This window comes from Callithrix jacchus, chromosome 13 (genome assembly GCF_049354715.1).
Source record: "Callithrix jacchus isolate 240 chromosome 13, calJac240_pri, whole genome shotgun sequence".
NCBI lineage: Eukaryota > Metazoa > Chordata > Mammalia > Primates > Cebidae > Callithrix > Callithrix jacchus.
This window is the reverse complement of record NC_133514.1, coordinates 20,088,934-20,113,862: the sequence shown is the minus strand read 5'-3', so window position 1 is coordinate 20,113,862 and position 24,929 is coordinate 20,088,934. Positions and strand designations below refer to the sequence as shown.

Here is a 24,929-nt window from a genome sequence, read left to right as displayed (position 1 = left end):
GCAGGAGAATTGCCTGAACCCAGGAGGCGGAGGTTGCAGTGAGCCGAAATCGCGCCATTGCACTCCAGCCTGGGTAACAAGAGTGAAACTCCGTCTCAAAAACAAAACAAAACAACAAAAAACCTTCAGTAGCTCCCGGGGCATGAGTCTGAAGACTGAAAGGCTTGGTTCTCCACTGAGCACCTCAATTGGACCCTCTAGCTCTTCCCGGAACCTGTGCCCTTGACTCCTCCCACCCACTGGACTGTTCCTTCCCTGAGATCTCTCTCTGTTGCCCAAGCTGGAGTGCAGTGACAGGATCTTGACTCACTGCAACCAGGTTCAAGCGATTCTCCTGCCTCAGCCTCCTGAGTAGCTGGGACTACGGTGTGTGCCACCACCACACCTGGCTAATCTTTTTTTTTTAATTTTTAGCAGAGATGGGGTTTCACCTTGTTGGTCAGGCTAGTCTGGAACTCCTGACCTCAGGAGATCCGCCCACTTCTGCCTCCCAAAGTTCTGGAATTACAGGTGTAATCCGCTGTGCTCTTGCCTCTGCTGTTCCCTTGCTGGAGTGTCCTCCTCTGTGCTCAGCCAGAATCTACCGATTCTTCCAGCTCCAGCTTGAATCTCACCCCTATCAGGTCCCCTCTGACTTCACTCCTGAAATCCAGTGGTAACCAACTCTTCCTTTCTCCCACTGTGCCTTTGGACTACATGCCTGACTCTACAAATGCTTCCAAGGGAGGGGTGGTCTTGCTGTATTCCCCACAGCCTTTGGCACTGTGCTGGGGCTAGAGAAGGCATTCAATAAGTTTGTGCTGACGGATTGATTGTGGGGTGCCCTGGATCAGGCTCTGTCTCATGGCCCAGGACACTTCCACCTTGCCAGCTCTGTGGCTCCTGACAGTCTTAGTTGGATATGAGACACCTTTTCACTCGTGGTTGATTTTTATCTCTGGGGCCAGGGAACCTTCAGCCTTCTTCCCTTTACAGAGGAATGAGATTGTGGTCAGTGAGCAGTGTGGCCCAGGCCTGGGTGCGCATGTGCATGTGTGTTGGGCTTGGGCTGCAACACCCTACCCTGCACTGGTCCTTCTTCCCTCTCCTGCTGTCCAGAGAACCGATTCCACAAGCAGGGAGGACTAGAGAAATGAGAGAAAGGGAAGGAATGGAGGGCCTCGATGCGTGTTCCCTGTCCCTCCCCTGCAGATTCAGACTCTAGAATCTGTGATGAGGAGGGGCTGTGAGCTCAGGAGCATTGGAATGAGCCAGAAGGCTGTAAAAGGACCCAGGCACCCCTGGGTGTGTGGAAGTGTGTTGGTGAGCCTAAGGGCTTGCTTCTCACCTGCTAGACACTTTGCTTTTCCCCCCGTGACTACCTCTTATGACATCTGCTGAGTAGTCTCTGTTGCCCTGGAACGCCCATAGGTTTTTATTCCTGTTTCTCATTTGCCCCTTAGGTTTCATTGCCTTGTCATAGGTCCCTAATTATTCTTCTAGAACCCAGAGCAAAGCAGTAAACAACTTTGTATGAGCCAGGGATTGTACTAGCCGCTTCGTGCAGTATCTCATCTAATTTCCACAAGGTTGGTTTATTACCTTTTTAAATCCTCATTTTATAGATGAGGTGACTAAATTTCAGAAGTCATCTCATCTATAAGGTGTTATAGTATGTGTTCAACTGTGCAACTGTGTTTCCTCTGTGCGTCCTGGCACAAGGGGGGCCTTCCTCATGGCAGATGCTCTGGAAATAAAGGATGATGCCATTTCTTCTTTTTGTTTTGTTTCCCTCTTGTTGCTGAGGCTGGAGTGCAATGGTGTTGCTCACTCTCAGCTCACCGCAACCTCCGCCTCCTGGGTTCAAGCAATTCTTCTGCCCCAGCTTCCCGAGTAGCTGGGTTTACAGTCATGTGCCACCATGCCTGGCTAATTATGTATTTTTTTAGTAGAGATGGGGTCTCTCCATACAGGCTGGTCTCGAACTCCCGACCTCAAGTGATCCACCTGCCTCGGCCTCCCAAAGTGCTGGGATTACAGGGGTGAGCCACCACACCCAGCTGGATGATGCCATTTCTGAGAGTAGCTGGGGTTGAGCTTTGGGGTGGGCAGAGGGTGGGATGTCGTGGGATACATTTGTATAGACAGTAGATAAGAAAGGGTCCCAAGTCAGAGTGCTCTGCAGTCCCATGAGCTGAACGCTGGTGATGACTGGTGTTCTCTACTGTCCTTGTGATGGCTGGGTGGTCTTGGGTCCTTAAAGGGCCACTTACCTCCTGCTGCCAGAATCCAGTCTCATACTCCCATGGGAACTCAGTGAGCGCCATCCTCCGGGTGATCACTGCTGCTCTCTCAGCCCCCTTTTCTGGACAGGTGGGAGGGGAGAGCTCCCATACATGATTCAGAGAGTTTCCCTCATTATGCTCAAATGAGGTTGAAAGAAAGTGAAATTCTTTCTTTTGTGGGGAAGGGGAGAGGGACGTGCTGAGCAGAAATTATGGAGTTTGCAGCGGGGGTCCTTGGAAGAGGGAAGGCGTGCATGAGATTCCCAAATGGGTGGCAGTGGGGTGCATTTGGACAACCAGAAGACCCTGGAAGTCGGAAAGCTGGGAGTGGGGAGAGCGGTCATTTAGGCCAGACTCTCAGCCTCTGGCCTGCAGGCCAAGACTGCCTGGCAGTGTCATTCCTATCAAGTGTTATCTTTTAACCAACACTTATCCAAAGCTGGTTCCTTATGCTCCCCAGTTTTGGGGAAAAACAGTCAAGAAACCTTGTCAAATGTGAGGTCACTTCTTAGAACAAGAGAGGCTTGGAGGAATGACAGGGAGGGCGGGCCTGAAGGGGGCTTTCCCCAGCTCCAATCCCCAAACCCCTTGTCCCAGACCGGCCACTACCCAGCTAGGGCCTCGGCTCTAAGCAGGCAACACTGGATGGCTTAGGGAGAAGATGGAGGGAGGAAGGTCGATGCCCCATAACACACCACAAGAAAGAGGCGTTCGCAGGAGACCGGCGCTTTGAGCTTCCAAGGCCCAGAGCAGCTGCCTTCCCGCCTAAATCCGCAAGATGGAAGTTGCTCCCTCTAGCTTTCCCAATGGCTAAGGCTGCTGGTTTCGTGAGTGACCCCTCCTTTCTCATCCAACTCGATTTCTAGCATTTATTGGATTCCAGAGTCTTGTTATTTAAGAATGCATCTTAAATGGCACTACTAAATCCACCTTACGTGCAGTCCAGATTCAGTTTTGGGCAGCACGAAAAGTTTCCGAGGCGCTGTGTGTACCCCACCCCAGTACACAGTGTGTCTGCGCCGAGCTGCGTGCGAGGAACTTCGCGGTAGGGCAAGGGGAAGCCGGGCAGCTCCCACGCAGCCGACCTGTCAGAAGTAAGAAACCCGAGCGCTCGGCTGCGTGGGTGTGAGCCCTCGCGCAACCACAGGCCCGCGCCTTTCCCGTTCTCGACGGAACGTGCCCGCAGCCTCACCTCTCCTTCAGCCCTTTCCCAGCCAGACGCTTCCTTTTTGGTACTTCTAGACGTTTATTGCGAATTCCGTGACTAAAACAAGCCAGTGAGCCCGGCCCACCGACAGATGGATCTATGGCCCCCTTCCCGGCTAGGGGAGGAAACCCCACTCCCTGTGGAGCCTCGGGAAGCAGGAGCCACGAGCTGCCTTGGGACGAGCTCCTCCGAGCCCAACCCACCGCGGGGCCCCGGCCCGGCCCAGCCCGATCCCCCTGGGGTGGTTCGGGCAGGTTCTCCGGCCTTGAAGAAGGCGGTCGGGGCGCCCCTGCGCAGCAGGCTTCTCCCCGAGCCGGGGGAGGGGAGACCGACGGGGGAAGGGGCGTCTCGGAGGGCTGGAGGCTGGGGCGGGCGGGAGGTTAACGCACCTCGGGAGTGAGGGCAAAGTTCCCCAGGTCCGCGTAGAGAGCACACGTTGTCTGTGTGCGCGGGTTTAGGCCGGGGCAGGCAGGCTGCAAGGGTCGGGCCGGCGCCGGAGGGGATCCTTCCTTTCCCTGGTACCAGCGAGGCGAAGGTCTGTCGGCCTCGGCTCCCGGGCTCCGGGACGCCTCAGCCGACGGAGGGTGGAGGCCCCCTCAGACCCGGGCCTCTAGGCTGGGGTTTTTCTAGTGCCATGCCCCCCCACACCCCACGTCCCGATGGTTCAGGCGCTCCGGACTCCGCGCCCTCCAGCCTCAGCTCAATCCAGGCTTCCCAGACCTGGCGGCGCAGGGGGCGGGGGCCAGGGCAGTGGGGATAGGAGGGCGCAGCTCTTCCCCGGGATAGGGAGGGCTGCGGGGGTGGGTGGGGGGGGAGGAGGGTGCCGACTACTGGGTGGGTTCGAGCCGGAGCCGTAGCCGGGGGGAGCCAGTCAGTTTCCGGCCAAGGCAGCAGGTCAGTCCCGGGAAGGGCGGGCGGTTGAGCCGAGAGAGCCGGCGGCTGGGCTCTCCCCTCGGCCCGCGATACCCGGCGCCACCGCCACCGCCGTGTCGCCGCTGCTGCCGCCGCCGCCGCTGCAGAGCCTCCCCGCTCCGCCGCGCTCCCGCCTCCCCGCGCCGCCAGCCGCCTGGGAGCCCGAGCGCGGAGCCCCGGGCGGAGGAAAGGGGTGCAGGCTCGAGAGCCCAGCGAGGGAGCCGCGAAGGGGGAAGGGGGCGGGCGGAGGGAGGATCAGGGAGAGGGGGAGAAGGGGGAGGGAGAGAGGAGAGCGAGGGAGAGCTGGAGAGAGCGAGAGCAAAGAGCGAGCGAGGGAGAGGAGAGAGAGGGAGAGGAGAAAGACACACGCACGCAGAGACACACGGTCACTGGAATTCCATTAGAAAAAAGTGAGCCAAGCAAGGGTTAGCGGAAGATTTTTTTAAAATCTTGTCTTCGTCTTGGTGCGAAAGAAGCGACTCTGGTCTCTGGTCCTCGAAGCTCCGACTGGATTGTTCCTGGGCGCTGACACCGTTGGTGGATTTCTTTCCTATTTGCATTTTATTCCGACCCCCTCCCTCGCTGCTTCCTTCCAGCCCTTCACTCGCAAATCGCCTCTCACCACCTCCCCAGGCCCCTCCTGGGAAGCGCAAGGGAATTGGACTCTCGGGGACTCGCGCCTTCCTGGATGATTGGAGGGGAGGGCTGACCCCAGGACCGGGGTGTTGGCTTAGAAAGCCCATACACAGATACGCATATATTTGATTGTAGCGGGCAAGGGGGGCGTTGAGAAGCAGCCCACCGCCCTCCTCTCACCCCACCCCCTCCAGCCAGAGACGAGAATCGCAGGACTCGGGATCTTCTTCGGGTGGACTAGCTGGGATCTCCGCATTGGATTTGGGGCTGATTACCACTGCTTGGCTATTATTGTCGTTATTGTTACTATTACTATTTTTTTTTACCCAAGGGAGAAAGACAAAAAAACAGTGGGATTTGTTTAACATGATCTTGGCAAACGCCTTCTGCCTCTTCTTCTTTCTAGGTGAGTACCTGCGGGCAGCGAGAAGCCAGGGAGGCGGGGGGCTAGCGGAGGAAGAGCGCCGGCAGGGGGCTAGCAGGAGGCCGGCGGGGAGAGCGCGCCCGGAGCGGAGCGAGCCGGGCTGGCGCTGGCGAACCGAGCGGGGCTGGGCATCGGGGACGCGGGCAAAGGACCTGAGCCTTGGCTGGCTGGCGACGCGGGGTGATCGGGAGGGAGACTCAACATCCGACCGCCCCGCACACACGCACGCACACATACCCGCGCTCACTCACACGCCAATATAGCGCTCATCTCCTCCGGAATAATGGGTTCGAATTGCGGCAACTTAAGGAAAAAAATTGTCTAACTCTTGATCTGCAAGAGGGGAGGTAGGGAGAGGCTCCTAGGCGCGGAAAGAATAGTGCTGCTGGGTCCGCCTTTCCTGGTCTGCTCCGGAGTCGGTCGTGGTGGAGGGCGCGGGTTTCTCCGGGGCTCCGGCTTGGACATTGAGGGGAAGCGCTGGCAGTCACTTCCAACCTGACAGCTGCGCCTGGAGAATGCATTCCTCGTCTCCACGCCCCGAGCCCCTTCGTGACGGCTCCACTCCCCGGAACACTTTTCAAGTTTTTCCCCACCCAGCCCCGAGCCAAATGGGTGGGCGGGAGCAGAGGGTTGTGAGCAGCCGTTCCAGGCCTTCCCTCCTCCACCTCTGGGGGCCGTGGGCCCCCGTGGCTGTGGGAAGGGCGGGAGGGAGGCCAAAGTTTGCTTCCTTCGTTGAAGAGGGTGGGAGGCAGAGAGGAAAAACGGATCTGAACAAAGACCACTGCTCCTTCCGTAAGCCCCCTCCTTCCAGGAGGGGCTGCCTGGTGCCCCTGAGCCCCACGCATTTCTTTTCCACGCAGAATTCCGAACCCCGTGTTCCCTTTTAAGTTAGGTGAAATCTCAGCTCTCAGCTGCTTAGGAAGCGGGTCTAGAGAAGGCCATCTCCGGAGGGAGGTACGGAACGGCGGATGTTTGCAAGCCTGTACACCATCAGGAGTCCCAGGCAGGGCTGCTGCCTGGGAGTAGATGCTCCCATAGAGGGAACCGGGTAACTACGGTGTGTGCGTGCGTGTGTGTGTGTGTGTGTGTGTGTGTAAGGGGCCCATGCCTGCTTCAGTGAGGGTGCTGCTCTAGGCAGCTTGGCTTGCTGTGTAGCCAGCGTTGAGCGCGGCTGCCCAGTGGGATCCTGATCAAACCCTCTCCCTCCTGCAGTAGCAGGGGATCCAGGAAGGCCCCAAGTGGGGAGTTAGGAGCTGGTTACAGAAGGATGTTTATGGTCTAAGAAGTGCCCACCAGATTGGGATAGGGCACCAGCGTCATCGGGTGTCCACGAAGGCCCTGGACCCTCTGCCTGCCCCTCCACTTCCCACAGGCGGGAGTCCCCAAGAGGACAAGGCCCTGCCCTGGGTGTGGCCTTAGAGGTCCTGCCTCCCTTAGCCAGAGGCAGCTGCTCTCTGGGGTGGGAGGGGCTCAGCGAGGAAGCGCTGGGCCCGCTGTGATCCTGAAGCCCCTCCTGGCAACCCTGGCAAGTGGACTCGTTCTGAAGGGGCTATAAAATCTGATCTTTTCTTCCACTGCTGGCTTGAAAACCCAGCTTTCTGGGTCGAAGCATGATCAGGGTCAAGGAAAAATAAATTGTATTTCAGGCAAAGCAGCCAGATTGCCTGCTGGTGAGCTGCATACCCAAGGATGGGCAGGGCTCCCAAGTGTGGGCACTGTCTGGGCCGGGGGATGGAGAAGAGCAGTGTGGGCTCCTAGACATTGCAGGCTGAGGAGTCCACCTTTCTCCTATGGTGGGAGTGTATGTGTGTGCATGGGGGATGGTCAGAGTGGCCCAACCCAATGTCTGGAGGCTGAGTGTTGCGAGGTGGGGGTGACAGCAGAAGAGCAGCAGACTCTTCAGTTTCTTTCCCTTGAGAAGTCCCCTTCCAAAGGTGGGCTGAGTGGAGCGACCACAGATATTGAAAGGCTCTGAATTAGGCCAGTGGAAAGGAAGGGATGGGTTGGTGTTTAGGAAACTTCAGCCCTGGGCCCCTTTTCCTGGCAGAGAGCTGGGTGGAAATTCCACTGGGTGGGTGGGCAGAGGGTGAGGGGAGGTTTTTCTGGGACTTGAGACTTGGTGGGCAATTTCAGCTGGGGGCAAGGGCCCTTGGTGTGCCCCTACTGAGATTCTGAGTGAGGTCTGGGATAGATAACTTATGCTGGAGAGAGAGACCTTTCTCACCCAGTATCTTGACTTCCAGTGCTGACCCAGGAAGAGAGGGAGATGGGGAAAGTGACTCGGGCAGGGGCATTGGGCTGGCCAGGGGGCCTTTTCCGACTGGCTTTGTAGCACACATTCTAGCTCTGGTGGGCTGCTGGATGCAGGAGGGCAACTGTAGCTCTGTGTCGCTTCTCCACCTCCCTCCACCCCCATGTCTCTCGCAACTACTCCCCATCTTGCTGGATTGAAGTTTTCTCCTAATTTAGGATTTGGAAATATCACCAGAACACCCTCTACCCTTCACTCTCTTAAGATTCTTGGTTAGAGGCTGCAGATTGCAGGGATTCTTTTCTCTGGATGGCTTGATTGGTTCTGGGGGTCATGGAATGGACTAGAAGAGTCAAGGATGGTTTGGTGAATGGATGCCCACATGCCAGGTGGCAGGATGGGGAAAGCCCTTGCTTTTGGCATGGGAGCCTCCCTAAGATTGTGTAAGCATCATCCTGTGGGGTTCTAGGCCCCACCTGTAGGACAAGCAAAGTAAGCGTCCTGATGGCCTGAATCCCCTAGGCCAATCTGACCTTTAGGCATGCGGTGAATTCTGTGGTTACCGAAGTCGAAGGAAGCCAGGAAGTTCCATTCCCAGGCCCTCCAGGACAGTGCAGCCTCGGGTTCAATCAAGGAGGGAGGAGATTAGCCTGGGGGTTCGGTGGGGTGAAGTCAGCGGAGGACACAGGGCTCCAGAGGAAGGATTCTTGGCTGAGGGCTGCAGGTGCAGGTGGGGCCAGGGCCGTGTCAACTCGGCTGCTCTTGTGGAGCTCAGATGTACCCGAATGCTGCTCAGGGAGGTAGGAATCTGCTGAAGCCGAGAAAGAAAGATGCTGCCTCAGCTTGTGTCGAGGACACCTCTCCAGCCGGTGCAAGCCTCCCACTCTGCGCGGATTTCTCGTTTGGTCTGGTCTCAGCCTGGCTGCCTCCATCAGCCTTCCTGTTCTGGGGCAGAGGTCTGGTCAGTGAGAGAAGAGTCCGTCTTTGGCTCTGGGCCTGGAAGAAGCCTTCTGTACCCCAGGCCCACCCCTACTGCTCTTTCCTGTTGTCTCCTGGGGATGGGTCTCCTGTCTGCTCCCTGGGGAGCGAAGGCCCGCTGTGCAGCGCCCTGCCTCTAGGTGTCGCTGTCTCCCTGCAGTAGCACCCCCCTGAGCAGGGCCTCCCCCGGGAAGGCCTGAGAGTGGCAGTTCTGGGTAGGGATAGGGGGATTCTGCGGTATTCTGAGAAGGGGACTTCTGGCCTAGGATTTTATTATGTTCTGGGGTGAGATGGAGTGGAGGAAGCCTCCCACATCACTCTCTGGGTCCAGGAAAGGGCAGTCATGGCTCTGGGCCATGGCGAGGGCTTTTCCTCGGGGCAAGATCTGGAGTAGGGGGCTTAGCAGAGACAGAGAGGCTATGCAGATGGTCTGCAGGAGACCATTTTAGGAGCTTGGCTTTGAAAGGGATCAGGTGAGCCCCTGTCCCTGCTGTTCACCTCTCTTCCTCCCTGTCCCCTCCCTCCTGAGGCACAGTAGGTGTGGCCATGGGGGCCACTGAGGGAAAGGTGGGCGGCTGGGGATTGCACATTGCTGTGGAGGAGCAAGGCTCCATTAGCAAGGCTAGGGTCCGAGGAGGGGAGCTTTTCCCTTTTGCAATTATTTGGCTTTTGGGAGGAAAAACAAACTAAGAGAGGTAGAGAGGAAGGGTTTTCAGAGGAGGGTGGAGAGAAAGGTAAAAAGAGAGAGGAGCTGAGAGAGAAAAAACAAGGCCATTCAAAGAGGAGAGGTAAAAGGTGACAGAGAAGCAGACTTCTTGGGAGGCCGTCAGTAAGAGAAGCGTGAGATACAGCCAGGCACTAGCAGACCTAGAGGGAGGAGAGAGCAGGGGACACGGTGGGGGGAGACCGGGACATGGATGCCCCCCAGAGTTGCCAAAAGCATTTTCTGTTGGAGGGGCTGGGGCGGAACTTGTCTTGTGGAAGGTGAGGGTTTAGTTCTGTCTGGTGTGAAGTTGGGCCGGAAGGTGCGGAGGGTGGGGCAGGGTGGGGCCGGAAGATGTGGAGGGTGGGGCCGGAAGGTGCGGAGGATGGGGCAAGGTGGGGTAGCTCCTAGGCTGGCCTGGATGGTGGAGTGAGGCTCATCTCTCCCTGTCTTGTTTTAAAGTCAGACTGAGACTCAGAGTGAGCACACTGGGAATTGGAGGGGGCACTTCCACCTCTGTGTGTGACCTTGAGTTGTCATTATCCTTCTTTGGGCCTCAGTTTCCCTGGGGTAAGAGGTGGGGAGAGACTCTACGGCATGGCGTCTATAAGGTCCTAACGGGGTATGACCAGTGAATGACTTTGCAGTGCTTTCAAGTCTTAGTGCAGCGCTGTGGATGGGCCTCTGGCTGGAGTTGGGGCTTATAGGAGGCCTGGGTGGTGTGAAAGTGAGCTCCTCCCCGCGCCCTGCAAGCGTGCGGACCCCAGCTCTCTGCTGAAGCTGTGACATTCTCCTCTGGGCTCCTGACGTCTTGGACTGTGGTCTTGAGCAAGGACCATCCTGGCTTTATTCGGCTGTGCTCCTAGGCCCAGGCCGATGCTGAGGAGGAATGGAGTGGAAGCAGAGAAAGCTTGCTCGCAGAGCAGGGGAGGATGGCGCCTGAGTTTTCCCGTGGGTGTGAGGAGGGCTGCCCCACAGAGTCGCCTTGGTGTGCTTTGGTGTGAAGTGGGTGTGACGTTCCCAGCAGGGCCCAAGCCCCCAGGCCTGCATCTTGGGTGGGAGATGGTGGCGCCCGCCATTGATGCTTGTCTTCCCTCCCCACCACCCAGACGAGACCCTCCGCTCTTTGGCCAGCCCTTCCTCCCTGCAGGGCCCCGAGCTCCACGGCTGGCGCCCCCCAGTGGACTGTGTCCGGGCCAATGAGCTGTGTGCCGCTGAATCCAACTGCAGCTCCCGCTACCGCACGCTGCGGCAGTGCCTGGCTGGCCGCGACCGCAACACCATGCTGGCCAACAAGGAGTGCCAGGCGGCCCTGGAGGTCTTGCAGGAGAGCCCGCTCTATGACTGCCGCTGTAAGCGGGGCATGAAGAAGGAGCTGCAGTGCCTGCAAATCTACTGGAGCATCCACCTGGGGCTGACCGAGGGTAAGCCTGGGTGGGGCTGGCCTGGGGGGAGGGGGTGTGGCACAGGTGGAGAGGACGCCTGGTGGGCCAGGGGTTCAGGAGGGAGGTCTTGGTGATGGGGCAAACTGGCCTTCTGTGTCCACCTGCCAGGGGAACCTAGAACCCAGAAGTCTCAGCCCCACCTAGGAGGGCGGCATTGTTGGAGAAGCCCAGGAGGGACAAAGAGGAGGCAGAAGCCACAGCTGGAGGAGGAGAGAGGGAGGTGGTGGAGGAGAACACAGGCTGGAGAAAGTGGGGGGAGCGAATGGGGTGGGGGAGGTGGGCAGGGGTTGAGGAGGAGCAAGACCACGTGATTCAAGCAAGGACAGTGTGAAGTGGTCCCAGGAGAAGGTGAACCATAAGTGACCAGGCAGATGGAGAAGTGAGAACCAGGAGAGAGAAGGGGCAGGCTGGGTGCAGGCTGAGAAACCAGCCACTTCTGCTGCCACTGCTGCTGCTCTGCCCCCCTGGCTGAGCCCAGAGCTGGCTTCCTCTACTCCCTTCTGGCTCCTGCCTCCCTGCTCCCAAGAAACCAGCCCTTCATGTGACTTCTGGACCCCATGGTTGGCCTGGCACCTTCTACAGGGCTTGGGGCAGTGTGCAGGCAGCAGGTTCCACAACCCTTGGCAAACCTATAAGTCCCTCCACCAGTAACACACCCTAGCATCCCTTACCCCTCCAGACCTAGGTGTGGAGGATTTGCATCTATTTAGGACGTGGGCCACTGTGGCCAGATGTTGGTTTATTAATTGAACGCATATTGAGGGCCTACTGTCTGCTACACTCTAGGTGTTGTAGGAACAGTTGGGGGCAAGCTGGTACAGCCTCTGCCCTCCTGGAGCTGAGTCTGAGCGAGGTGCGGATAAAGAAGGGGGCTTCTGTCATTTGACAGCAGAAGTGCTGTTAGAGGGAAGACACAAGGTGTGATGGTAGCAGCTTGGAGGGGGCCTCCATGCCCTTGCTATAAAATCTAAAGTGTCTTCCTGGAAGAGGGAGGCTCCAAGCCGAGGCTGAAGAGTGAGTCAGAGTCACAAAATGGAACATAGGTAAAGGGAGGCAGGAAGAGTGTGGGAGGTGGAGGGAACAGCATGGCAAAGCTCAGTGTGAGAATGGAGCTACAAGTGGCTTAGAATGGTGGTGGGTGGTGGGTGGTGGTGTAAGTGGGGAGGAGAATTAGGGGCACAGGGAAGGATCCCTGAAGGGTTTTCAGGGTGATGAGCAGATCTGTGCTTCAGCAAAATGTTTCTGTGGTCCCGGTGTAGAGAGTAGATTAGAGGATTGTTGAGAAACTGCTGCTACGATACAGGCCAGGAACAGTCATGGCAGAACCGGGACAGTGGCGAGGATGGAGAAATGGGGCTGAGAGCTATTTATTTATGTATTTATTATTTTTATTGGAGTCTCCCTATGTTGCCCAGGCTGGTCTCAAACTTCTGGGCTCAAGCCATCTATCTGCCTCGGCCTCCCAAAGTGCTGGGATTACTGGTGTGAGCTACCACACCCAGCTAATTTTTAAATATTTTTTGTAGAAATGAGGTCTTGCTGTGTTGCCCAGGCTGATCTCAAACTACTGGGCTCAAGCGGTACTCCCACCTTGGCTTCCCAAACTTCTGGGCTTACTGGTATGAGCCACTGCCCTTGGCCCTGTAAGAGCTAGTTAGAAGGGAGAATCCACGGGTCTTGGTGACTAACTCGAGAGGAGACGGTGAGGGGAGAGAGGAGTCAAAGAGGGCACCCAGTGTCCTGACTGGGCAACTGGGCAGGTGACGGAGGCCTCAGAAGAATCAGGCCAGTCTTTTTTTTTTTGAGATGGAGTCTTGTTCTGTTGCCAGGCTGGAGTGCAGTGGTGCCATCTCAGCTCACTGTAACCTTCAACCCACGTGTTTAAGCCATTCTCCTGCCTCAGCCTCCCGAGTAGCTGGGACTACAGGCATACACCACCACCCCCAGCTAATTTTTGTATTTTTAGTAGAGACGGTTTTGCCATGTTGGCCTGGATAATCTTGATCTCCTGGATCCCCCCACTTTGGCCTCCCAAAGTGCCGGGATTACAGGTGTGAGCCACTGCGCCCGGCCAAATCAGGCCAGTCTTTGAGTGGAGAAGGGAGGGCAGGGTTATGGGGAATTTGTTTTGGGGCCCATGCCTCTCATTGACCACACCCTGCAGACGTGCACATCTGAAGTTCAGGGAGGAAGTGGGTCTGGAGGGAGACTGAGGAATGGACATCAGCCTGCAGGTGGAAACCATGAGGGGGCGGGCGAGCATGATCACAGTGAGAGGAGGGCGGCAACAGACCTGGGGACCGCAGCATTTAAGGATGTGAAGGGAGCCTGCAGGGAGCTGCAAAGGAGCTGAGGAGAGCTGGGAAGAGCAGCAGGAAAACAAGGTGCAACTCATTCCAGAAGAGAGGACCCTCAACAGGGTCAGATACCTTAGGGTAAGCAGGAGGCCTGAAGGGTTCCTGCTCTCCTTGGGCTGAGGCTCTTAGCTTCTTAGGCACCTACTCTGTGCCTCAGAAGGGAGAATCCCTAGGTCTTGGTGACTGACTGGAGAGGAGAAGGAGAAGGGAGAGAGGAGTCAAGGAGGGCACCCAGTTTCCTGTCTTGGGCAACCAGGCAGGTGATGGGAGCCTCAGAAGAATTAGCTAGTGTTAGACATTGGAGGAGCCACGCTCCCGGTGCCGGCCATTGTAGGGGCCAGGAGACCTTTCCCCTGGGCCCTTGTGCTGGAGGCAGGAGCCTGGTTAGGGAGCGGATGGGAATTGGGGGATTGGGAGTGCTGAATACAGATGACTCCAGAATTTTGGTGTGAAGAGGAGAGAACAAAGGATGCTTTAAAAAAAAAGATGGGAGAGGATCGAGCAGTTTAAAATCTGGGGTCAGACAGTAGTGATAGCGACGTTGCCATGAAGGCAGAAGGGTCATCTGTGGAATGGCGCCCGTGGGAAGGGGAGGGGTTGGGTCCAGGGTACGAAGTGGGGTAGGGGCTGAGCCTTAGAACAGAGGAGCAATGCTCCCTTCAGGTGCTGGGAGGGAGCGGGGAAATGACTGCAGGTGTGGAAGCCGGATAGAGAGGGATCTCTGACCAGTCAGAGATGCCTCGAATATGTTCTAAATATAGGAATAAGAAACGCATGTAATTACTACCATCATTAATAGCAAAGTGTTCCTCGTGAATCAGGTGGTCACTTCTCCCTAGCAACCTGGATTCCTAGAACTAGCATGAGCCAAGGGAGGAATACGGTCCTGAGGATACTGTACTCTATTCTTCAGGAGATAAGGCGCTGTCTTCACCCAGGGTTGGACTCTGGAGCGCAGAAGGATTAAAGCGCTCGATGCCTGAGCTGGGTAGTTTTGTTTCTTGTCTTCTTTCTGGCAGCCTTCAGTTTCCACCCAAGGGAGACTGGGCAGCAGGTTGGGGTGGGCTGTGGAGTGGACAGAGGAGAGGACAGGACAGAGGAACTGTCAGCCAGAACAGCCAGGTGGGCACCTGAGCCTTTTAGCACCAACAGCCCTTCCCATCTCACTGGCTCCCTTTGTATCACTGTGTCAGGGCACAGGAGGACAGTGCCGATGGGGTCCCAGGGAAATGAGCATGATGCTGTGTGCGTTTAGCTGCATGCTGCTGCGTGGTTTCCAAGGCCCCTTGACCGGGAGTGTGTGATGCAGATGGCTTCTCTGGTTCCAAGTCTTATTTTTTGAGACAAAGTCTCACTGTCATCTAGGCTAGAGTGCAGTGGCATAATCACAGCTCCCTGCAGCCTCCACCTCCCGGGCTCAGATGATTCTCCCACCTCAGCCTCCCATATAGCTGGGACCACTGGAGCCTGCTACCATGCCTGGCTTATTTTTCTTTTCCTTTCTTTTTCTTTTTCTTTTTTTTTTTCCAAAGTAGAGTTGAGGTCTTACTATGTTGCCCAGGCTGACCTTGAACTCTGGATCTCAAGCGATACTGTGTCTCGGCCTACCAAAGTGCTGGGATGATAGGTGTGAACCACTGCGCCTGACATTAAGCTTTTTAAATTTATTTGTTTATTTTAAATAAGACAAAGTTTCACTCTGTCACCCAGGCTGGAGTGCAGTGGCAAGATCATAGCTCACTGCAGCCTCAGATTTTTGGGCTCAAGTGACCCTCCTGCCCCAGCCTCCGGAGAAGCTAGGAATACAGGCACGTGCCACCACACCTGGTTAACTTATTTTTTATAGAGGCAGGGTCTTGCTATATTGCCCAGGCTGTCCTTGAACTGACTTCAAGCAGTCCTCGTGAAAGTATTGGGATTATAGGCATAAGCCACTGCATCCCTCCTGGTTCTAAGTCTTGAGAGGGTTTATTCATTCATTTATTCAACAACCAACTGTTGAGCACGTACTGTGTGTTTCAGAAGGTAATGGCACTGTAGGAGCCGTGTTCCCCGTGCTGCCCAGCAGACAGGTCAGGAGACCTTTTCCCTGGGCTCTGCATAGAAAACTTTTCCCTTCCATAGAAGACTGCATCTTTTCTCCCTAGGGCAATTTCACCTTCTCCTAGGTCTTGGGATCCCAGAGGTAGTTTCTGCCCAGGGCTGACCACAGGGAGCCAGGAGGCCTTTGGGTGGTGGTCTTGTGAGTGGCGGGGTCTACCTGAGAGATAAGCATCCGTGGCCTGTTGAGTGGTCTCCCTGAGGGAGGCTTTGAGTCCTTCCTTGCTGTTCCTTAATAACACGTAATAACCTGGCACAGGCCTGGGGCTGCAGGGAGGGCAAGAATCGCTGAGAGGAGCGATGTGTGTGGGCTTCGATTTTCCTTCTGATTCTCAGCCTCTCCTTGGCCCCTGCTGGTGGGCGTGATTCATCATGGGGCTCTGCTCCACCTTCTCCCGCTCCCTGGGACTTAGCTCTCCGTATGCAGTCCAGGCGCACAGCTTGTGTGAAGAGCCGCAGTGGAGAGGACAGAGAGTGGGCTGGCCAGGAATGTGACTGCATGGTATGGCTGCTGAGCTCCTAGAGTCTGAACTGACGAGGATCTGCTGATCATTTGGGCTCACCCCTACCTCAGGGAAGCTGAGGCATATACGGGTGAGATGGCCTCCCAGGGCACACAGCAAGCTCATGGCAGGACCCAGGCTATGTCCCAAGGCCCCGACTCCTTATCCTGGACCCTTTTCACTGCCTCGGGGGAGATCCATGGCCTGGGCCCGTTTTCCTCCACCAATATTTACACAGGGGCATGCGGGCTTTGAGACCAGGTTTCTTGCCTTCCCCAAAGGTGACACTGAAATTCAGGGGCCTTTGGTTTGAAGGTGAAGAGTAAAGGCTTCTTCTGTTCTCAGAACCTGACATTCTGGCTCTGGTTTCAGTGGCTCGGGCCTCGGGAGTTCTCACTGGTGAATTCCGCGGCAGGAATAGGCTACACGAGTTGACTTAAAGAGGCTAAGCCCCTCCAAACCAGTTCTGGAAGAGGCTGTGCCCCCCCCACCCCATTAGTCAATTATACTGGCCTAGCCTGTATGATTATATACCTAGGGCTGTAACGGCACTAGGTGAAGTCTAGGGAAGGACAGGTCCCCTCCACGCCCCCTTCCCATGGGGGACCATCTGGCAGGTAAAAGACTGATCTTGGGAAAAGGGAAGCAGCGGTGTTTATGCAGGAATGATTTTGTTCCAGTAACACTGTGCATTTTGGGAGACGGTATCCACAGCAGTGAAGCACTTGGGCTTTGGAGCCACTGCCTGGGTGTGAAGCCTGGCTCTGTTGCTTGTTAGCTGTGTGACCTTGGTCAAGTCACTTAACGTCTCTGTGCCCCTTGTTCCTCCTTACCAATCAAACTGGGAGAAAAATCGTGCTTACCTTATAGAGTAGTAAAGAGGACGACATGGGCTATATCTAAAGCACTTTCAGTGCTGGCACCAAAAAAATACAATATAACATTTTTTGATTATAAAAGTGATTTCCTAAGTTCCTATATTGTTTGGCCTCAATAAATAGCAATAGCTGGTAACCCCAACTCAAGGAGTCTCTTGAGAGAGTCACTAGTGAAGTGACAGTGGGTGCAGTAGAGGCCGCTGAGATCATCCAGGCTGGTGAGGGGCCCCAAAGGCCCCATGGAGAAGATGGGATCAGATACAGGCCATAAAGAACACATCTCAGCTGGACTCTGTGGCTCACACCTGTAATCCCAGCACTTTGGGAGGCTGAGGTGCATGGATTGCTTGAGGTCAGGAGTTTGAGACCAGCCTGGCCAACATGGTGAAACCCTGTCTCTACTAAAAATACAAAAGTTACCCAGGCATGCGCCTGTAATTCCAGCTACTTAGAAGGCTGAGGTGGGAGGATCGATTGAACCTGGGAGATGGAGGTTGTAGTGAGCCAGGATCGTGCCACTGCACTCCAGCCTGGGTGACAGAGTGCGAATTTTTTTTTTTTTTTTTGAGACAGTCTTGTTTGGATTAGGCTGTCGGCAGATTCCAGCTGGGCACCTGCTGTGTGTCCTGGGTGTTGCAGGGCATGAGGGGTGCTCTTAGGAGGCTATTGAAAGGTGGAGGTTGTTCCTCATGGAGGCAGTGCGCCCCCTTCCTGTCCTCTGGGGCTGTCCCCTTTCCGGGGGTCTGCCAGGAGTAACTGGCAGTCTCCTTGCTCAGTGAGCCTGCAGGGGGCTAGTTGAGTCTCCAGTTCCAACCTCTGGGTGACACGTGAAGGGGGTTGTAAAGCCCCTCTTCCAGATGCATGATACCTTGCTGCAGGTAGCCCTGAAGAGGCTGCCCCACTGTGCTCCCACTTAGGCAGAGGGTGCCTGCCTGGGCACCTGGCCCTGCCTGGATGGGAAATGAGGGTGTGAGGCTGTGGTTCATCACCCGTGCCCTGCTTCTCACTACACACACACACACATACATACACACATGCGCACGCAGGATGCGATGAGCCATCAATTTCCCCTCACTGATAACGTCTCAAGAGGCTATTTCCTTTCCTGCTGAAGTCTTAGCAGAGGAAGGTGGGATTCCTGACACGGTGGTGGGGTCTTCAGGGCAGCCCCAGACCATCCATCTCCTGTCACTCACTTGCTTTCCCATTCCAGAGCCCCCAAGGCACTCCAAATCCTCGAGGAAAGGTCCAAGGAGCCTGAAGGTGGTGGGTGTGGAGGACAGGGGTCCCTGCAGGAGGGGGACCATGCAGACGGAAGCTGGGGATCAGGCCACCCACTGAGCGGACCTTCAGCCCCTCGGCAAGATTTTCCTGGCAAAATGATGGGAGGCAAAGAGGAAATTCTGTCCTCCCCGGTGACCTGGGTAGAGCTGGCGTGCGGTGATAGGAAAGGATGCTAGTGGGAGGGCCAGAACACCAGTGTCTAGCTCTGGCCCTTCCAGGAGTAGCCGTGTGATCTCAGGCAGGTTTCTTCACCTCTCTGGGCCACCTCAGAGCCTTTCTTGTGAAATGGGAATGATTGTGGAGATCCCTTTGGCTTCGAATCCTGAGAATGATACATGGCCTTACATGGGTCAGTGTTGCTCCACTTCCCCCAGACACACCTGGAAGTCCTTCCAAGGGGGGTGGCCATGCAGGGTGGTCACGAAAGGGAAGCGTCAGGTAGTTCTGAGCTGCTGTCAGGGAGCTTCTCCTCTAGGTGGGGAGACAGACCTGCCCGGATGAAATGCTAAACCTTTCGTTCCTAACGTGCCCTGGTACTGTGCTCTTCACTGTGGGAAGGACGCCCTGTCTCTTATCCCCTGGGTGGCATGAGCCCTGGTAGAGAGCTTTCCTCAGGCAGAGTTGCTAAGTGCCGGCAGCGCTCTGGACTGGAGGAGCCTGTGTCTGATGCCAGTTCTCTTTTACAGGTGAGGAGTTTTACGAAGCCTCCCCCTACGAGCCGGTGACCTCCCGCCTCTCCGACATCTTCAGGCTTGCTTCAATATTCTCAGGTAAGTGAGCTCTCACTGGGACTTGACCAGTTCTCCTCTCGTCCCTGTGGCATGGCAGTTAGAGCTCTGGGCTTGGACTGACGTGTCCTGGCGTCTGATGATGGCCTTGCTTCCCATCAGCTCGTCCCTTAACAATTCTGAGCCTCAGTTAGTCCTCTGTAAGGAACTCAATCGTCACCTCCCCGGCTGCTTGTATGGAGCAAAGCTTTGATGGAAATTGGCTGGCTGGGTGGCCATCATGGAGTAGGGCTTGAATCTGGAACCTGGTGTCACCCTCCTATCTGACCCTCGTTCCCTCTTTCCAGTTCCCTGGCTCTTCTCTTTGGAGCTCTTCCACTTGGTCTTGTTGCTGAACCTTTCTGGACCTCAGTTTCCTCAGTTGTGATGGGAGAGTACCATACCTACCTCAGGGGATTGCCATGAGGTCTAAGTGGGTCGGTGGCTGGTAAAGTGCCCAGTACGCCTCATGGGTCAGCATGAGCTGCGGCGTGGTATTACTGGTCCTACGACGATCTGTTCTTCCCTGGGTTTTCCCTCTCTCTTGAGGGCTCTGCTTCTTGAACTACATGAAGGGAGGTGTCTGCGGGAGCCACTCTGGTCAGGCAACCCCCTGTGCCATCCACCCTGGAGAGTGAGACGGTCCGAATTGGGCTCTAGCTTTGTCTGCAAGGCTCCACATGTAGGGGCCAGGTGAGCTCTGGGGGTCTTTCTTCTTGGCTTTGTTATTTCTGACATCTGGGAGTCGCTGGGCCCAGGGCAGCGCACCCTGCCTGGGTGCTGGGGAGGGAATCCAGTCTTAGGAATGCTCTGTGGAGGTGGGGGTTGAGCTCGTCTAGGGGACTTGTGGAAATGGATGCTCCACGGGGTGGCCAGGGTTGGGCTTGTTCTCAGGGATCTTTGAGCACAGAAATCTGGTTGATAGTTTTGTGGTAGTCTTTGAAATCCTCTGGAGTTTCTGTGGCTCCAAAGCAGGGTTTGTAGCGGCAGCACTGCTGACATTTTGGCCTGGGTAATTCTTTCTTGTGGGAGGAGCCATCCTGTGAGTCTGAGGATGTGGTCAGCAACGTCCCTGGCCTCACTGGATGCCAGCAGCGCTCTTGCAAACTGTGACAACAAAGATGTCTCCAGACAGGGCCAGATGTCCCCTGGGGGGCACAGTCACTGCCAGTTGAGAGGCACTGCTGTAAGCTGTGAGCTGAAAGCATTTCCAGGGAGACCCGAAGCCCTTTCAAATCAAGAGCTCTCTAGGGCCATGTTTTTCCACCATTCTCTTTTTTCCTTATTGTTTTCCAAGGAGAAAAACATAATTCTTCCTAACTAGAGAAATTAAATACCAAGGAATAAAATTTTCTCTCAAAGGTTTGAGTTTTGGAGGATGTAAGCCGTTGCAGGATCTCCTTTTTCTTTTTTTTTGCCCACCCAAGAACCAGCTTCTGCTCCCTTGCGGTGACATCTTTCCCTCCCGTGGACAAAGCACACTCTAGGAGATTGAAACAGGGATGATGATGCACATGTCCCTGGTGGGAGCAATCTTGGATGCCCAGGAAGGGAGGCACTGGCCAGGGGGCAGCTGTCTGGGCATGGCCTTGGGTGTCGGCCGTGGTTAGGGCGGCGGTGAATGGAGTGGTGACTTCAAAGGCAGCTGTGTTGAGCACCTTCCTCTGGGCACTCAGCATCATAGCCCCCAGTGGGGTCATTGCAGAGGCTCTGGGCTCAGAGCAGCTCACAGGCTGGCCCTGCCTGTGGACACCATGGCAGCTCTATGGTAAGTCCTGCCCAAGGGCTGGACTGGAGTCCTTCCCACACAGGCATTCTGATTCTCACATTTCCTGATGCGTTTTGCATAGAAATTCGCTTTGGACCATTCCTTCTGAGACAGTGCTCTGGGGCTAAAGCAGGTTGAGAATGCCATTGGCCTGTGGTTGCTATGGTGAGCACGCCCTGGTGGCCCTAAGACATACCCATGTCCTCCTCTGTATGATGCTCAGGTACTGGCAGATGACTACTGTGTGGAAGGTGACACTGGGCTTCCCTCCAGTAATAAATAGCTTTGACTTGCTCCTGGATGTTGAAGTGCAGAGATCCTCACCTTAGCCCAAGCCCCTGCTGTTTCCTGGACTCACACTTAAGTATCTTCCTCGCAGAAAATCTTTACGTAATGGACTTGACACTCTGTGGGACAGGATGTTGACAAGACAAATGAGGAAATTACTAGGTCTGCAGCTCACTGAATCAGCCCCCTTTTACCTGCTGCACAGAGATAACTGGGCCCCATGCAACTCTGGGTTTCTGTGCTCCAGGGACCACTTCCCGCCATGAGGGCTGGGCTTTGGGGACTGTGCTGGTCCCTCCTCATTGCCCCTGTTGACTCTGCTGTACCCAGAGAAGCTTTAGGGTTAGGTGAGCAGGCAGCTCTGTCTGGGGAGACTGGGGCACATAGTTGAGTGGGGAGGCCCTGGCCTTGCTACCAAGAAACCAAGCTGGGGCTGGGCACAGTGGCTCATGCCTGCACATTTCAGCACTTTTGGAGGCTGAGGTGGGAGGATTGCTTGTGCCTAGGAGTTCAAGGCTACAATGAGCCATGATCACACCACTGCACTCCAGCCTGAGTGACACAGTGAGACCCTGTCTCAAAAAATCCTCCCAAAACAGCAACAACAAAAAGAAACCAATCTGTGCATGGTGAGGAGCTCAGCATAAAGAAGGCGAAAACGGTAGCCAGGAGGTTGTTCCCGTGCAGTCCCCACCACAGATCACCTGTAGGGCCTTGGGCAGGTTCATTTCATGCTCTAGATCTTGTGTCTGAACAACGAGGACATGAGCTTGGAGCAGTGCTGCCCAACCTTTGTCTCATCAAGGCACACAGAAAACGGTTATGTGGCAGGGTGGGCAGCCCAGCTTAGTGCTCAGGCCATCACGAGCCTCCTGCTTGTCAATATCCAGACACATGTATCCCCCACCTGTGTGTGGCATGCTGACCACAAAGTCTTGTGGTGAATAGCCCAAGATCCCACACTAGAACTTTGGGATTGAAAGGCTGCCACCCAGTAGGATTGCACGAATTCTGGTGGGAAGCCCCTCCCCAGCCCCTCCTGTCTGCGGCTGCGTGCTACCTGTCCACTTCTGGTGTGGAAAGGCTGTGGGTAGGGAGGGAGGCATGGAGTCTTGGTGGCCACCCCTGGGCTGTACTGCCTGCACTGGAGCACCGGGGAGGGTGTTCTAGTGTCTTCAGGACTCCTTTGCTACTGTTTCCCAGCGCCTGTCTGAGCATTCAGGGCCCTGTCATGGGGCCTCCTGGGACATGTATTCTTCCTCTCTTTCTCGGTTGGGGTTCTCGGAAAGTCTTACTGGGATTCTGTTGCAAAGAAAGCTACCAGGATTCCTGTAACACCCTTCGATGTCCAGAAACCCTGGGGAAGGGCAGTTTCTTCCTGCCACCCTGCCCAGTGCTGCCTGACAGGCCCTGGGCTCAGCAGTGGGTCAGCGAGTCCTCAGTCCAGGGCCAGGTGGGGAGCAGTGTGGCTGCGTCCTGAACCACAGCAACAGTGATGTTGGACGCGTCTGCATGTCCTGCCCTCCTCTTCTGTGTGGGAAGAGAGATTTCATGGAGAAGAAGTGAGTTTTGTCCTGTTTCTAGCAATTCAAACTGCCCTTGAAAGCATGAGACATTATTTAGGGAGGTGCCTGGAAGATCACGGGCCTTGAGCTAAACAGTCCTGCGTTTGAATCCCAGGACTGTCCCTCGGCTTTTTAACCAGTGAGTGATCTTGGGCCTCACTGTGGCCTTTTTGAGCTGTGGGGCCTACGTGTGTAAGATGGGCATGTGACGTCCTAAGAGGCTTCGGTGGGAATGGATGTTGGCAGAGTGCCCATGGCGCATCAGGACCCGAGCCAAGCTTGGCACAGTCAGTCATCCTCTGCCTCCCTAGGGTGCTCGGTGGAGGCAGGAGGTTTAGGTGGATATAGGGGTTGAGGGGCTGAAGTTGAAGGTCCTTCTCATCCCTACCCTTCATGACCCTGTGAATGCTGAATCCCAGCTGGTTTCACCTGGGAGGTAGAAGAGGGTAGAACACGGTGGAGAAGAAAGAAGAGATTTTTTTTTTTTTTTTTTGAGATGGAGTTTTGCTTTTGTTGCCCAGGTTAAAGTGCAGTGGCATGATCTTGGCTCACTGCAACCTCGACCTCCTGGGTTCAAGCAATTCTCTTGCCTCAGCCTCCCGAGTAGCTGGGATTACAGGCATGTGCCACCACGCCCCAAAATATATGTGGATGTACTTGTTAGTAGAGATCGGGTTTCTTCATATTGGTCAGGCTGGTCTCGAACTCCCAACCTCAGATGATCTGCCAGCCTTGGCCTCCCAAAGTGCTGGGATTACAGGTGTGAACCACCATGCCCAGCTGAAAGAAGAGATTTTCAGGAAGAGAGAGATTACGGAGGGAAGGAGGTCCTGGAAAGGTGGTGTGGAGCCGGCAGGGGTGTGGACCGGTGGAGCCAGAGAGAAGTGGGTGGACATCAAAGTGGTGATGAAGAGAACTGGGCGGGTCGGGCACAGGCGGTCCTCTCTGGCACTGGGGCCATGCTTAAAGATGGGGAGAAGTGGCGGGCAGATGGCCTTGGCTGTCATCAGGCACTGTGTCTGCGTTCTGAGTGAAGGGGAGGGTCTCCAGGGTCTAGTCCCGTCGTGCAAGTGTGACCAGAGGCTTTGGCAAGGGGCATATTTATGGATACACCTTTTTTCCTTTCTGAGGCTGGAAGGGAATTTAGGGATCATGGAAGCCCACGCCTTCACCTGACGGAAGGGGACACTGAGGCACAGAGGGAAGGCACACATCTTGATGGGATTCCAGTCCTGGTCCTGCCTCTGCCCAGTGTGTGCCTGAGGTCAGCGGGCCTCCTCCAAGCCCATATTGGCAGGGTGAGCAGTCAAGCTTAGTGCTCAGACGATCGCGAGCTTCCTGTTTTGTCGATATCTGGGCACATGCATCCCCCACCTGTGTGTGGCACACTGACTACAAAGTCTTGTGGTGAGTAGCCCAAGATCCCGCACTAGAGATTTGGGATTAAAAGGCTGCCAGTGTCCTCTTGCCCAGCCTGAGGCCAATGGCAATACCCACCTCTGAGAATTTTTGTAAGGACTAAATGAGATAGTGCAGGTAGGTGCTTGGCTCGAGCCTGGCATGCTGCACTAAGCTATGTTAACTTTTAAAACATTAGTATGGACTGATATCTCCAAGGTCTGATGGCAGGGCATGGCTGGGCCAGCCTAGCACCCGGCATTCTGGAAACTGTGTGTGCCTTTGCTGCTGTGAGGCTGCCTTCCACACCGTGGCAGTGCTTGATGGTGACTACAGTAGAGGTAATCAGGTGATTTCCAGAGAGCAGTGGGTCCCCAAGGCTCAGAGGGAGTCTTGAATGGGGATGGCCATCGTGTGCTGTGCTGTGACAGGGACAGATAGGGGCTGGTGAGAAGCCTGGGCTCAGTGGCCTTTGTGGACTGGAGGTAGAAGAGATGGCACTGCCACTGTGGTTGGCCAGCATGCGTCTGGGGTGGGCCACCTTGCTTGGTTGGAGCCCGGAGAGGGCCAGGGGTGTTCTTGTTGGATGCTCCAGTGGCCGTTCTTTGAGGGAGGCTCAGGAGAGGAGGAAACTGCACTCAAATGCTACCCCTTGCCAAGAAGCCTTGCATATGGCCCCTGAGAGATGACCGCTGCTCTCCCCTGGTGCCATAGCAGTTTGTGCTTTATCATGGTGCTCACTGTCACATGTTGGGGGCATGTGTGTGATTGTGCGTGCCAGTCTCTGTGTCCGGTGCAGCCATCGCCCTCCGCATCCTCTGCGTGTGTGACACTGTGTTTTGTATCTAATATGGGTAGAGGATACAGAGGATCCTGAGAATCCTGGCATCATGGCTGGAATGCGGACTTTGAGGCCAGCTAGTCCTTGTTCCGAACCCTGGCCTTACCCCTGCAGACTTGAGGGTTACTGGACATCCGGAACCTCATGTTTCTTCTCTGTAAGATGGAGCAGTCCAGCTGCCTGCAAGCACTGGCACACAGTGTGCCAGGCACAGGAGCACCCTAGGTGCTGGCGATAGGTATCGCCGTCTCCGGACTAGCGGGAGCTGGTGGCTTTGCGTGAGGTGCTACGCAATTGTGAGGTGTCACGTGTGTGTGACATCTCAGGAGTATCTGGGGCATTGAGAAGGGGTGGGTCCTG

At 55.6% G+C, this 24,929-nt stretch overlaps 1 protein-coding gene across 8 annotated transcripts in view; it reads left to right on the top strand.

Moving 5' to 3' along the window:
- GFRA2 (GDNF family receptor alpha 2) overlaps window positions 1–24,929 on the top strand; it is a 186,532-nt gene that overhangs the window by 82,139 nt on the left and 79,464 nt on the right. For 3 of the 8 annotated variants that reach the window (XM_078346896.1, XM_078346897.1, XM_078346895.1), the window contains 3 exons: window positions 5,351–5,425; window positions 10,485–10,799; window positions 18,629–18,712. In XM_078346896.1, the coding sequence (XP_078203022.1) occupies window positions 5,351–5,425; window positions 10,485–10,799; window positions 18,629–18,712 (474 nt within the window). Of the gene's footprint in view, window positions 1–3,426; window positions 3,497–4,303; window positions 4,366–5,350; window positions 5,426–6,165; window positions 6,492–10,484; window positions 10,800–18,628; window positions 18,713–24,929 lie in introns of those variants that run through there. The other 5 variants (XM_078346898.1, XM_035270100.3, XM_078346899.1 and 2 more) reach the window with 5 other exon arrangements.